This window comes from Garra rufa, chromosome 17, assembly GCF_049309525.1.
Source record: "Garra rufa chromosome 17, GarRuf1.0, whole genome shotgun sequence".
NCBI classification, from domain to species: Eukaryota; Metazoa; Chordata; class Actinopteri; order Cypriniformes; family Cyprinidae; genus Garra; species Garra rufa.
The window spans coordinates 5,909,939-5,925,384 of record NC_133377.1 but is presented as its reverse complement, the minus strand read 5'-3'; the positions used below and the strand labels follow the sequence as shown (position 1 = coordinate 5,925,384).

Here is a 15,446-nt window from a genome sequence, read left to right as displayed (position 1 = left end):
ACCTTTTAATAATATATGAATACTTTCTTTTGCTTAATATTAATTAACATTAATAAATGCCATTTAATTATTGTTCATGTTAACTAATATAGTTAATCTTAACAAATTAAACTGGATGGCAACATTTTAAATATTGTGTGTATGTGTCTGTGTGTTGATTTTAATTAACCCTTTCAATTCGATAAACTTTAAATCGACCCTGGCAGAAGGGTTACTGTGAATGCATGTGCCAACTGGGCACCGTTTTTCTGATGCTATCGGTATGGTGACTGCGCAGATGGCGAGGGCCCGGTCATCGCTGCTTGCAGCTTTAATTATTATTATTATTATTATTATTATTATTATTATTATTATTATTATTATTATTATTATTTTTATTTTTATTTTTTTTTTGACAGTAACATAGTTTTACATGCCCAGTTCTCTTTGGACTTGCTGTGGTATGCCCATTATAGTTGTTCTTCTACTTCTCCTCTTGGTCTTGTCCAGTCGTTTAACTGGGTTCAAAGGCTTAAATGTGGAACCTAAAGGGAGTGATACAAATAGAGATTGAATACGAAATCATACTCAAAGTGATGGCTACACTAAAGTAACAAACAAGTTTTCTTATTTAATCTTAACTGATTTCATTTGTTGATATCACATTTTTTTTCTGAACCTATTCACAGGACAGATCCTAACTATGTATGACTTTGTCTTTGCATTTCAATATGACTGCCTTGTTTCGCTCCATCTCCCCCACTACAATATGCAATCCCCCACTATACAATTGCATTGTTAAAGGGAACCCCCGGGTATTAAGACTTGTATGGCTTAATACAACAAATCGTTTTATATATATTTTGGACTATGGGGTGCGTCATTATTTTGATGATGTGAAATGGTTGGACTCAGTAAGCTACCTGTTGCTATTTTTACCTCAACCCAACTCGGAAAATAAAATACTGATATGATGATCACAGCTACTAAAAGAGCTTACAGGTGGCGATGGATATAAGCATATAAGCAAATACCAACAGCTAGCTCCAGTAGCTCACCAAATGCCTCTATTTCACGTCTTCGAAATAATAGCACCAAAATATCCATAAAACGATGTGGATTTTTTAAATAACGTAAATCTTTCAGGGGTATTCCACTACATACTTCGGTAAGAGACATAATTTATGTTATATTAAGCCATACAAGTCTTAATACCGGTGTTCCCTTTTAAACCCGAAAACACTTTAGAGGGAAAAAAACTAGAGGTAGTATGTGCTACTAAGCATTGTTTATTTCTAGACCTCCTCCTTCTTATGAAGTCAGCATTGTATACCTTGACGTGTAAGCACTGGACGTGAGGAGACTGCTGAGACAGTTGACACTGAAATGACGGAGTGTCCAGCAGTGCTATCAGTCTCGAGTGATTCATCTCTTTCTTTTGAGCTTGCATCTTCCTCTGGCTGTGGAGAAGTAGATGTCATCAGTAAACAGCAATTCATTAAAGGTTCAGTTCATGCATATTCATTTTTAATAGTTAAAGGATAAGTTCACTCCTGAATTAAAATTTCCTGATAATTTACTTAGCCCAATGTCATCCAAAATGATCATGTCTTTCTTTCTACAGTCCCAAAGAAATTAAGGTTTTGAGGAAAACATTCCAGGATTTTTCTGCATATAATGGACTTCAGTGGGAGCCAGTGGGTTGAAGGTTCAAATTGCAGTTTCAATGCAGCTTCAAAGGGCTCTACATGATCCCAGCCGATGAAGAAGGGTCTTATCTAGTTTAACGATCATTAATTTTATAAAATAATCTTCCAAATTCATTGTTGTTCAACTTTTCTTGGTACTTCTACCTACATTACACATTACCTTTCTAACATGACTACGTAGGTCGAGTTAGTGCAAGACGAGCATTTGTGGTTAAAAAAAAGGATACACTTTTTTTTTTTTTTTTTTTTTTTTTTTTTCCCCAGAAAATTAACAATTGTGTCACTAGATAAGACCTTTATTCCTCGGCTGGGTTCGTGTAGAGCCCTTTAAAGCTGCATTGAAATGGCAATTTGGACTTTCAACCCGTGGATCCCCTTTGGAGTCCGCTATTTTGAAAAAAATGCTGGAATGTTTTCCTCAAAAACCTTCATTTATTTTCAACTGAAGAAAGAAAGACATGAACATTGGATGACATGGGGGTGACTAAACTATCAGGGAATTTTAATTCTGGAGTAAATTAATCCTTTAAGTGATATGTCTTTTCCATGAATAGAGTACAATATAGGGCCGGCATCAATTTGGCTAAAGCTTATCCTCAGGGGTTTGTAAGAACCTATAGTCTCAGCCTCGGGCGTCACGCCCACGGAACGTTGGCTAAACGTCTGATGCATATGGTACACTTAACTGGAAACACTTCAGGAATGTCGAAGTCGTGATCTGATTAGTTGAATTTGATCGGATATCCTGAACACGTGAGTGTCGCGTTTATTTCCGGTCCGCCGGGAAACAAAGCGCAGACTGACTTACTCGCGTTTTGCTAAAAGGTGCTTATGCAGACGCCGTTGTTGTTATACACATATGCGACGTTCGCGAACAAATTACTGACTTACTGCTTGTTCTCCCTCTTCTTCGTTAACTTTCAATGCTGGTTATTTCAATGACTGACTTGTTGCACGCCAGTCTGTTGTTGTGGGGACATTTCTACACCCCGAAACGTGACGCTGAATGAAACGAACTGTGATTGGTTGTTTGACATGTCGGTCAAACGGCCTTATGGGCGGGACTTGGCCAATTAAAGCTGCCATGAATTCCAGACCTTCAGCCGTCAGTCTGAAGGTCTGGCTACGTGAGACTAGTAAGAACCAGGCCCTAAAAGTTTAGGTAATTAAAGTTTGATGATGTTTTAATCATTTTAACTGTTAGATACAGTCAAAAATTCAAGACCTGACCTAGGAGATCGGACAGGTCAGAACTGCCATTTTATAAGGGGTTTGAAAACATTTGATTCATTTAAATTGAACACCTTTTTATGCTAGTATAATTTTAGGTTACTATTGTCTGACACCAAAAAAAAAAAAAGAATTTATAATGCTTTAAAAAGGCGGGATGGGATCCTAAAGTATGCCATATTTGTGGAAATTGTCATGTATATAGATATGTAATATTCAGAAGCTTACCACAGTCTGATCATCCTGAAAGTCCACTCCATTTTTGTTCTCTGCATGGTAGAAAGAGTGAGGTACATCAGAAAACACAGTTGTATGTTAGAAGGCCAGACTGTGAGCAGTGCATTAAGGTTGTCATAGTATGTTTTGTGTAACAAAAGATGGACAGATGGGCGTAAGGCTCACCCTCCTGTTGCAGTATCTTCAGTCCCTCCTGCGCCTCAGTATGGAGGTCTTCCAGGTACTGTGGCCTGCTTCCCTCTATGAACACATTCTCCTGGTAGTGCTGAGATGCCGTGTAGTGTACAGTCAGCTTGCTTGGCTCATTCTGCTTTTGGCCTGCTAAAAATAGAAGAGAAAACTTGTTATTCACAAAAAAAAAAAAGGATGTAGTTATTCCGTACCCAGCTTAGATCATGGATCACCACCTGGAGATGACTTCTATAGCCCTGAATGTCAACCAGAGAAGCTCCAGAGACGGATCATCAATAAAGACCTCGCAAACCTAGACGGCCATCGGCGCTACACCACAGGAACCTGATGAGTTCTCTACAATCGGACATTGGTACAAACTGCTGGTTTCGTCTGGCCAGAGGAGAACTGGTCCCCCGACTGAGCCTGGTTTCTCACAAGGTTTTTTTCTCCATTTCTGTCACCTGTGGAGTTTTGGTTCCTTGCCGCTGTCGCCTCTGGCTTGCTTAGTTGGGGACACTTTCCAGTGATATCCTATACTATTTGAACTGAACTGGACGATGATATCACTGAATTCATTGATGAACTGCCTTTAACTGAAAATTGATTGTTTACAATAATGCGTTACTTACACACTATTGTGCTGTTTAAATACTGTGCAGTTGCTTTGACACAATCTGTATTGTTAAAACCGCTATATAAATAAAGGTGACTTGACTTGACTAAAAGCTTATCAAGTCGCAACCAGTCTATCAAAGTTTTTAAGGAGAGTTTAAAAAAAGTTTCTTTCAAATCAAATCAAAATACTGATGCATCACCAGGAAAGCTTTGGTAAAGGTACAAAAAGTCAACATTTACAAATTACCCCTTTCAAATTTGAAATATGACTGATCGCATATTTCCACACACCCATTTTCTGAATGAGCTGCTATAAAGGCTTGGAAATCTGGCTGTCAAGTGCTTTAACTATGCCCATCCTTTCTCTATCCATCAGCAACACCTGCTAAAGCTGGCAGCTAACTCTATTCAGGTTTTGACGGATGTTAGAGGCACATGTTGATTGTAGATTTCCAACATAGTAATGGACCTCACACTCATGCTGTGACCAGTTAATCTCTTCTGATCTTTAATTCCTTGAAATACCAGATTACCCTTTGCTTAACTCTATTTAACATATGGCAGCACAAGGACCTTGTGGAAGTTGACTTGTCTTTCTTTCTTTAAACCTTCACTCAATTTCATTCTGAAATGACCTGACATATCCCAGTCAAATACTTGTACAGTTGAAGTCAAAAGTTTACATACTCCTTGAGAATCTGCAAAATGTTATCTTACAAAAGTAATAGAGATCATACAAAATGCATGTTATTTTTTTTATGTAGTGCTGACCTGAATAGGATATTTCACATAAAAGATGTTTACATATAGTCACAAGATAAAATAATAGTTGAATTAAAAAAGGACCCCATTCAAAAGTTTGCATACCCTTCTTAATACTGTGTTGTTACCTGAATGATCCTGAAGGATTACAAATTTAAGAATCTGTTTACGATATGCTGATCCTATGTTCTGACATAGCATCACAGGAAAATCTAAACTGAAGTACACTGTATTTAGCTTCTAGAGGTACAGATGTTGACATTCTAAGAAGATCAAATTAGGCAGCCCAGGTGTCTGAGACATTAACCTTTCTGTTCGCAAGGTACAGCTATGCCTTTGTCTCTATGATAATGTGAAGGTATGGGCAATACTGTCAGACTGATTGGATTAGCACCTATACCTTTGAACCACACTGTTATGATAATGAGATCAATCAAGGCTGGGGGAACTCCGGTAAGGGGTTGATTCCTGTACTGCATCTGCATGCTTTGTCTCCACCTCTATGTATCCCTCCCCCTGTAAAGGTATATAAACTATAATGTATCTGCCTTAGTCAGATGACTTTTGATGACTAGCTAGTATCTCAATAAAGAGAAACTTCTGCTTCAAGATATCCAAACGTCTCCTGGTCTATAAGAAAAAGTTCACAACAATCCACAGCTGTGTTTTTTTGTTTAGTGATAGTTGTTCTTGTTTCCCTTGTTTGTCCTGAAGTTAAACTGCCCACTGTTCTTCAGAAAAGTTTTTCGGGTCCCACAAATTCTTTGGTTTTTCAGCATTTTTGTGTATTTGAACCCTTTCTGACAATGACTGTATGATTTTGAGATGCATCTTTTCACACTGAGAACAACTAAGGGACTCATATACAACTATTACAGAAGGTTAAACGCTCACTGATGCTCCAGAAGAAAAAAAAAAAATGCATTAAGAGCCTTGGGGTGAAAACTTTTGAACAGCATGAAGATGTGTACATTTTCCGTACTTTCCTTAAATATCTTTTTTTTTTCATTTAGTACTGTTATTCAGAAGCTACCAAATATACTTGCATGTTTCCCAGAAGACAAAATAAGTGAAATTTACCCTGATCTTCAAATTCAAAAATGTTCAAATTCAAAAAAAATAAAAAATTTCACCCCCTGGCTCTTAATGCATGTGTTTCCTTTTGGAGCATGAGTGAGTGTTTGAACCTTCTGTAATAGTTGCATATGAATCTCTCAGTTGTCCTCAGTGTGAAAAGATGGATCTCAAAATCAGTCATTGTTGGAAAGGGTTCAAATACACAAAAATGCTGAAAAACCAAAGAATTTGTGGGACCTAAAAGATTTTTTCTGAAAAACAGTAGGCAGTCTAACTGTTCAGGACAAACAAGGGACTTATGAATAACTATCACTAAACATCAACAACAGCAAAAACACAGCAGTCATAATAATCCCAATTGACCCAAGAGAATATTAAACAGTTTTCTAGAAAAACTTGGCAACTTTATACATAAAACATGCAAAGCATTGCAAACATCAAAGCACTAAGAATTACCTTAGTGGCCTTCATGTCTGACTTGCACTGAGACTCACTGTTAACTTTACAATAGCAAGAAACGGGACACTTGAGGGTGGCCTATCGTTAGACGGGGCGCTCTCAAAAGAAACATTGAGAAGCCTCATACTCGTACCCCTATCATCTTCCTTACGTACCTCCCGAGTGCCTTAAACTATGGGCATGAGATAAGTTTTGATGCTTCCGAAAGGCATTGCAAATGGAGTTAATGAGAGTGTTTTAGGACAGGGACTTTCCCTTCAAAGAGATCTTCTCAACAGCCTCTTAGCCATTTATGCAGATTTCTAACTTTTCTCTCGGTATCAACTTTTAAGCTTGTTGTATAGTACACCCCGTGGGGGGTGTCAGGTGTCCTGGCACTGACTACAGGCATTGTGGTACAACAGAAAGTCAAAACACACACTGTAGCCAAATGCACTGTATAAGTCCATTTCACAAATTACTTCTTTTTGAAGGCAAAGGAATGTTCTGTGTTAAATACATGAGAGTAATGTTTAATAAAAAACAGTATACTCCAGTATACAGCAAGTATTCACTAATTCCAACAGACTTCTATTTCAAGTCAAGTTCGGTCCACACATTTTATGGGGTTTGATTTTAAAAATAAGAAGTTTGAATAATCAATATTCACATTGGAGAGACAATATATAAACACTACCTTGAGAACCAGGAGAAACATTTATGTTCTTCAAAAAATTCTTGGATCTACTCACCCTTCTTCTTGAAGATCGACAACAGAGATCGAACGTTTTTACTTATGAAGACCACCATGTCTACATTAAGATAACAGTCCACACAGAGATCATTGTAGTTTAAAGATGTCTTTACTTCAATGATAAGAGGAGCATCATGACTAACTGTTCACTTCTGCGGCTGCAGACCAACTGATGTCAACTAGCTGTCTCCAATGAGGGATAATCGGGACAGACACAATGAGATCTACTGTGTGCCACCAATCCTCCAGCTGCCCTGATCTTTCCCACCCCTCTTCATCTCTCCTCCCCCTTGCCCCTGCTTTTGTCAGCATCTTACTGAGTGGTGTCCCCCAACGTGTTGGCTGTTTTCCCCCATTGTGCCATACACCAACTGAACTCGGGATTTGCCTTGACGGGAGCCTGGCTAATCTGCAACCCCTAAAATCTGCTTGGAAACATGCCACACTCAGATTACGGCAGATGCTCCATGTTTTGACCCATAGTAAACATTATGCACAGGGAAAGGAATATAGATTTTAATCAATATAGACTAGAATCAAATACTGAAGTGTTGACTAGTATTGGTGTTAAATGAGCAATTGCACAAAGTTGACTGTCTGTGTGATTCGAACCGCACAGTTCTTGTGTTTTAGCAGATATTACGATGGTTATTTGAACTTCGTTTACTCAAAACTAAAATTTCTGATACTCACATTCAAAAATGTTCAACCTCAAACCTATAAAGCACAAAATTGTTGATGTTTTGAAGAAAGTTTATGCTGCTTTTCTCTATACAGTGAAAGCATATATTCACATACTCCTGTTAAGCTCCAAAAAAATGGGGAAAAAACATAAAAATATAATAAGAGTGCATGACTCAAGCACTGTTTTCCAAGACTTCCTAAGCCGTTACAGCTTTAAGTATCAGAGAAGAGGAAAGAGGAAACATTTGCTTTTAACGGTTAGTTCACTTCCAGAATAAAAATATCCTGATAATTTACTCACTCCCTTGTCATCCAAGATGTTCATGTCTTTCTTTTTTCTCAGTCGAAAAGAAATGAAGGTTCTTGAGGAAAACATTCCAGGATTTATCTCCATATAGTGGACTTCAGTGGGAGCCAACCGGTTGAAGGTCCAAATTGCAATTTCAATGCAGCTTCAAAAGGCTCTACACAATCCCAGTCGAGGAATAAGAACTCTTATCTAGCAAAACTATCGGTCATTTTCTAGAAATGTATATACTTTTTGAACATAAATGCTCGTCTTGCGCTAGCGTCCACATCTTCACGCATTGCAAAATGACTTTGGTAAGGTTACATGCGGTTAGTTCTTTGTCTGTGTACTTTGGTTTAAAAAGGTAGAGTAGGACGAAAAACTCCATCTCATTTTCTACTCCTAGCCTTTCAAAACTGTCCGCTATCGTTTTACCTTTTTTTGTAAAGGGTGTTTGACTTTCTTTGCACGTTCGCTGTGTAAACACTGGGTTGGTACTTCCTACGTCATGTGTGTATGATTATATAATGCTTGAGGTTGAGATAGTACAAGACGAGCATTTGTGGTTAAAAAGAACAACCTTTTTACTTTTATTTTTTTATTTTTTAGAAAATGGGATAATGTAGAGCCCTTTTGAAGCTGTATTGAAACTGCAGTTTGGACCTTCAATCCGTGGATCCCCACTGAAGTTCACTATATGGAGAAAAATCCTTAATTTTTTTGCAACTGAAGAGAAAAGGCATGAACATCTTATATGACATGAGGGTGAGTAAATTATCAGGACATTTTTATTTTGGAAATGAATTAAACTAATCTTTTAAACGATTATTTCAGGTTTAGAGTAACAGTTACTACTTGGTATGTTCCATATACCTCTGCAGGGGGTTTATCAGTAAACCATTTATCAGACGTCCCATGTCTACACTTGCTTTACAGTCGCTGGTTTTGGCACTGAACACAGACTAAAGTGGAGTTGGCTGAGAATTATGGGCGTCACTTCAAACTGAGATAGAAAGGTCATGATTTCATCTGGCAAACTTCCCATTCTTAGCTTTGAACAGAGATTCACCACATCTGAATGCATGAATCATAACTCAGCTCTTTATGTTTATGCTTTATGAGGTGTGCCATTATGTTTCTAAGTAGTTGATTATTTTTTAATCCCATTGACTTTCTCATCTTTTTCTTTCTACAGTCTGTCATGCAGATTTCACCCAACTGCCTGTTGTCCAACTCCAGAAATCCCATTAATATTTATCAGGGGAGCCAAAAGACACCATCTGGCACATGGTGTGAGAAGATGAGAGTTGATGCATGCCTTTAAACCACTACCAGATCCTTGAATTTCTTCACACTTAAGTATTTGTATTCCTAGATCCACAGGAGACAAATTCCACATACACTGTCGTTCAAAAGTTTGGGATCAGAATGATTTTTAAAAAATATATTTTTGATTAAAAATACAGAAAAAAAAATAATATTGTCAAATATTATTTACATTTAAAATAGTGGTTTTCTATTTTAATATACTTTAAAATAGAATTTATTGCTGTGATACAAAGCTGAATTTTCAGCATCATTACTCCAGTCTTCAGTGTCACATGATCTTTCAGAAATCATTCTAATATTCTGATGTATGATCAATGTTGAAAACAGCTGTGCTGCTTAATATTTTTGGAGCCTGTGATATTTTCTTAAAAATTCTGCAATAAATAAAACATTAAAAAGAACAGCATTTATTTAAAATAGAAATCTTTCATTACAATATACACTACCATTCAAAGTTTGTGGACAGTAAATTTTGTCTTTCTTTCTTTGAAAGAAATGAATACATTTATTCAGCAATGATTGTGTTAAATCAATAAAAAGTCTTACTGATTGATAGTAAAGGCTTATATTGTTAGAAAAGTTTCTATTTTTCTATTTTGAATAAATGCTGTTCTTTTTAACTTTTTATTAATCAAAGAATCCTGAAAAAAGTATCAAAAAATATTAAGCAGCACAACTGTTTTCAACATTGATAATAAATCAGCATATTAGAATGATTTCTGAAAGATCATGTGACACTGAAGACTGGAGTAATGATTCTGAAAATTCAGCTTTGCATCACAGAAATAAATTATATTTTCAGGTATATTAAAATAGAAAACTTTTAAATTGCAATAATATTTCATAATAATACTTTTTTCTGTATTTTTGATTTAAAAAATGTAACTTTGATGAGCATAACGAGTAAAAAAAAACAAAAAAAACATTAAAAATCTTACTGATCCAAACTCTTGAACGGTAAATTACCGTTAACGGTAAATTTGAGGTAAATTACAGAAGCATAACCTGGTACTTGATTGAATTGGCTATTAGCAACTGGGTTTACATAAGCGAAATAAATTTTTATTATTATTATTATTCCAGGCAAGTCAAACTGCCTGAGTGCATTTATTATTTTTATATTATTATTAATTTAGATTGCAACGTTATATTTTCTATTTTTCCACCGTGTACCACTTGCATAAACATTGCACCCGTAGGGGCTGACGTTGTTTCGTGGGCTATGTTACGTCAGAACTCGGAACTGGGAGTACATCAGCCTAGTACGAGTTCACGGGAGGGAAGTCACGAGTTTGACTACCTTTCCAGTGCACCATTCACGGGTAGAAGGTTGGAAAAACATGGGTAACTGGTTGCCTGGAACGTGGCAACAAGCCCGAAATTATTCATACCCCTGGCAAATTATGACTTAGAGTTACTTTTATTCAACACAGGCTTCTCCCAAAAGATAATAAGACGATGCACAAGAGGAATTGTGGAAAAAAATATTTCTCAGCTTTTATTTACAGTTGCACAAAAAGTGGCATGTCCAAAATTATTCATACCCTTTGCAAACTGTCACATATGGAAAATCCAAAGTTCTACACCATTCCAAATAGTCCAAGCAGTTCTAAAGCATCCTAATTACCCTGATTCATTGGGAACAGCTGTTTTAATCAACTCAACAGGTGAAAAACAGAAGCTCTCTGCTGTTGGTTTGTGGACAGTCATGGCTAAGACAAAGGAGCTCACTGAGGACCTGCGGCTGCGGCCGCACAAGTCAGGAAAGGGCTATAAGACCATATCTAAATGTTTTGAAGTTCCAGTGGCTACAGTGCAAAGTATTATTAAAAAATACAAGACGTTCCGCACTCTGAAAAATCTCAGAGGACGTGGTCGGAAGCCAAAAGTGACACCTGTGCTGGCCAGGAGGATAGAGAGAGAGGTAAAAAAGAATCCAAAGATCACCACCAAGGCCATCCTGATGAATCTGGGCTCTGCTGGTGGGCACCAGTGGACATTTCAGCACAACAATGACCCAAACACAGCAAAAGTGGTGAAGAAATGGTTAGCAGACAAAAACATTAACATTTTGCAGTGGCCCAGCCAGAGTCCTGACTTAAATCCAACTGAGAATCTGTGGTGAGAGCTAAAGATCAAGGTGATGGCAAGGAAACCCTCCAAGCTGAAAGAGTTGGAGCTCATCGCTAAAGATGAATGGGCAAAAATACCAGTGGAGACATGCAAAAAGCTGGTCAGCAATTATAGGAAGTGTTTGATTGCTGTAATAGCCAATAAAGGCTTTCCTATTGATTATTGAGAAGGGTATGAATAATTTTGGACATGCCACTTTTTGTTCAAATGTAAATAAAAGATGAGTAATAATTTTTCCACAATGATGCCTCTTGTACATCGTCTTATAGACTGTATATATATATATATATATATATATATATATATATATAATTTTTACAAAATTAATATTTCATTATTATATGTATTATATATTTTTTAATAATGTGATTTTTGTTTGAAATCATTTTTATACATTTTATATTTTTTAATAATGTAAAAATAATGTTCCATAAAGTCCACCAGGTGGTGGTACAGGATGTCTCTGTTGTCTTTGTAGCATTGTCTGATAGATCTGATTCACTCTGCCTAATAAAAATCTCTCCTAAAGTTTCCAAAAAATATGCCCAGATCCACTTAGTGCACACTAGTAGAACTTACAGAGACGATAGCTAGAACTGGGAACATATTCCCATATATATCGCAACACATCTGTTTGTTGCAACTCATAATAAACTTTTAAAAAGTTTTTCCAACTGCAGACAGACAGAGGAACATTTTTAGTTCAGAAGTTGTTGTTCTGAGTTTCCCATATAGCAAGTCACCTTGCTCTCACAAACCAAAACTATTCTGAATATTCTCTCAGATTCTCTGTCCTCATTTAAATCAAAAGTTGTGTATGAGTTTGTATGTGTATGTGTGTGTGTGTGTGTGTGTGTGTGTGTGTGTGTGTGTGTGTGTGTGTGTGTATATAGGTATGTATGCATGCATGATGTATAGCCTGTATGTGCAAAAACAAAGAAACGGATGAAATATGCTTTAAATATTTCTATCCACCACCCACTGAAATGTTCTCATACAGTAGTTACTTATAAACGTGGGATCATTTTGTCCCGAGGCTTTCAAAGGAGGGTGTACTCTTTAACATTTGACTTAATCGGGGATAAACACCAATAGAAGGTTAATGTACCTTGCAGCTGTTTTAGCTTCTATTTTCCACATTTTTCCATGACTGCTTTTGCGTTTAATCACAGGTAAGCTTCAACCAAACAATACATGTGAAATCTTCCATAAATGTCTAGAAATTAGCATTCTTTGTTCCTACTATACACCCACAGAATTAGTTTGACTTTTGCCAACAAGTGCGGCAATTGTTGACTTGTATTTATTTAATTATATGTGACCACTTCTATAGTTGGTTGTTTAAGCGTGGCTAACAGAGTCCTGCCCCAGATATCAGACCCAAATCTTCCGTTTTGACAATAGGCTGCTTTCATAAAACTGCTTCTGTGTTGTTTTCAAGGAATCTGACCAAACAACTGAGGAGATGGGCGTCTTCTCAGTGTCTCAGGAGATGATGAGACGTTTTTCTTCGGCTCTGCTTTCCCCTCCCCTCCTGATCATCTGGTTAATTTTAGAGCGCCCTGCAGTGCACCACCTCAAGTCATTAGCGTCAGGAAGCCAAAGGCAAGTTTATTTTCTTGGATGTGATGGAGTTCCGCATCTATCAGTGTTTACAAGTCCCTTGAAGCATCTATAAATCTTCTGTAAAAAAAAAAACCACTGTGTGAATTAATCCTTTCCCCCTTGCCTGAAAGCTTCATCAATACTTACTAATAATAGCATTAGGGGTTGAGAAGCATACAGGGTTTATTCTGCAGGCGTTATGATGTTTTTAGGATGGCTCTCATTCTATCAGACACTCTTCATTAGTAAATTTACAACAGCCAAAGAAATGTTAGTACACACTTAAAGCAATGTTAAAACGTCACTGCAATTGATTCCAAAATAGCAAATCAAGTGGCTTTTATTTTAAAGAAATGCTTTTCAAACAAAGATTTTGAAAAGCTGCCTCAAATTCCCCACCAAAGATTGTCACATACACACTGATGCATGGGTTGTTTGTGTATGTAGTGTAGTTGCAAATTAATATGTTTATTTATTCCTAATATGATATGGAATATTTAATTTCAGGAAATCTACTTAGTGTATATCGCTCTCATCGCAAACAACATCAGTCTAATTTTCATGAAGCAGATGTCTACAAAAGAAACATGGAACCCCTCCTCCGGTGACTAAGGTCGTGTGTTGAATGTTAAATGTTATTACCAATAAAAGTGTTACAGTGAAATATATAGTGATTCTGTATGTTGCATCCCATCTGCTTAGTATTCTACTATCGTCATAACAGAGGTCATACAAGGTTGCATGGTGCTAACAAGCAGCTGCATGTCACTAATATAAGCAGTTATAATATAAGCAGCTCTTTTGTTATGGTGTTCCTGACTTTTTAAAAGTTGTAGGCCCTGTTCAAAAGTTTTCATACACTTTATTCTGAATACTGAAAATCATTCAGGTCCCACAAATTCTTTGGATTTTCAGAATTTTTGTGTATTTGAACCCTTTTCAACGACTGTATGATTTTAGGATCCAGACTGAAGACAACTGAGGGACTCATATGAAACTATTACAGAAGGTTCAAATGCTCACTGATACTCCAGAAGGAAAAACCATGCATTAAGAGGTGGTTTAAACTTTTAGAAATTGAAGATCAGGGTAAATGTAACTTATTTTGTCCTCTGGGGAACATGTAAGAATGTTCTGTAGTTTCTGAAGGGCAGTACTAAATGAAAAAATATGATATTTAGGCAAAATAAGAAAAATGTACACATCTACATTCTGTTCAAATGTTTACACCCCTGGCACCCCTTACATTGTTTTTCTTTCTGGAGCATCAGTGAGAGTTTTTTCAAAAATTCTGAAAAAACAAAGAATTTGAGGGACCTGAAGGATTTTTCTGAAGAACAGCAGGCAGTTTAACTGTTCAGGACAAACAGGGGACTCATGAACTACTATCACTGAACAAAACAACACAGCTGTGGATCATTCAGGTAACAACAGGTATTCAGAATCAAGCGTATGTAAACTTTTGATCGGGGTCATTTTTATAAATTCAACTATTTTTTTCTCTTGTGGACTATGTAAATATCCTTTATGTGAAATATCTTACTCAGCTTCAGTACTAAATAAAAAATAACATGCATTTGGTATGATCCCTCTTATTTTGGGAAAATTCTGCAAGGTGTATGTAAACTTTTGACTTCAACTGTATATCAACAACCTGGGCTCATCTGCATCTACCTAAACTTTTGTAAAGCTCTAAATCAATACCTAGCTATACACAAGTGGCAGTTACAAACATTTGCATTACATAACTAGATTACATAGATACATAACTAAATTTTCTGATGTAGTAAACTTGCTTGGAAACTCACCTGGTACAGCACAAATCACAACACTCAAAACACAAGAGCTCAAACAGTTGGAGAAGTGATCTAAAATGCAAATAACCCTCTTTTCCGGAATAGAGTGGCTTTACAGCTCATTCGTCAGATACTCTGCTAAAAAACATCTGTTTGGTTTTGATTATCATGTCTATCGCACTGAAATCATGCGTTTTAAACCATATTAGTTTCAACTTCTGATATATGTTTTTCTAAGTGCACACATCGGAAGCACACACACAGAAAGCAGCTGTTACATGGCATGTGAGTACTAAACTAAGTTCTCTTTCATGTCTTATTGCGCTTAATCTGTCAAATACACACAGGTTTATGTTTAAAACACACGTGTTACTAAAATAGCTGGTTATGTCTGTGAAGGTGAATGGCTGGGAAATTCTGTGCTCATCTGTGCAGCCAATGACAGAACAGTAAGCATGCTTTGCTCAAACTTTTGCCATGGTGTTAGAATTGGTACACCGTTGTTGCTTGCGAAAACAACATCTTTTTCACGCTTTCTGGGTTGGTAGATGCACCAGGGACCCGATTATAACGCTTAAACACGGAAAAAGTCAGATTTTCATGATATGTCTCGTTTAACCTTTTATCAAGAAGCA

The 15,446-nt window shown here is 36.8% G+C and overlaps 1 protein-coding gene across 3 annotated transcripts in view; it reads right to left on the bottom strand.

Annotated features, from left to right (window-relative positions):
- Nucleotides 1–15,446, bottom strand: part of nhsl3 (NHS like 3) — a 70,964-nt gene that overhangs the window by 13,282 nt on the left and 42,236 nt on the right. For all 3 annotated transcript variants that reach the window (XM_073822061.1, XM_073822062.1, XM_073822063.1), the window contains 4 exons: nucleotides 3,321–3,476; nucleotides 3,147–3,187; nucleotides 1,313–1,439; nucleotides 417–524 (listed from right to left, as the gene is read on the bottom strand). In XM_073822061.1, coding sequence (XP_073678162.1) covers nucleotides 417–524; nucleotides 1,313–1,439; nucleotides 3,147–3,187; nucleotides 3,321–3,476 — 432 coding nt within the window. The remainder of the gene's footprint in view (nucleotides 1–416; nucleotides 525–1,312; nucleotides 1,440–3,146; nucleotides 3,188–3,320; nucleotides 3,477–15,446) is intronic.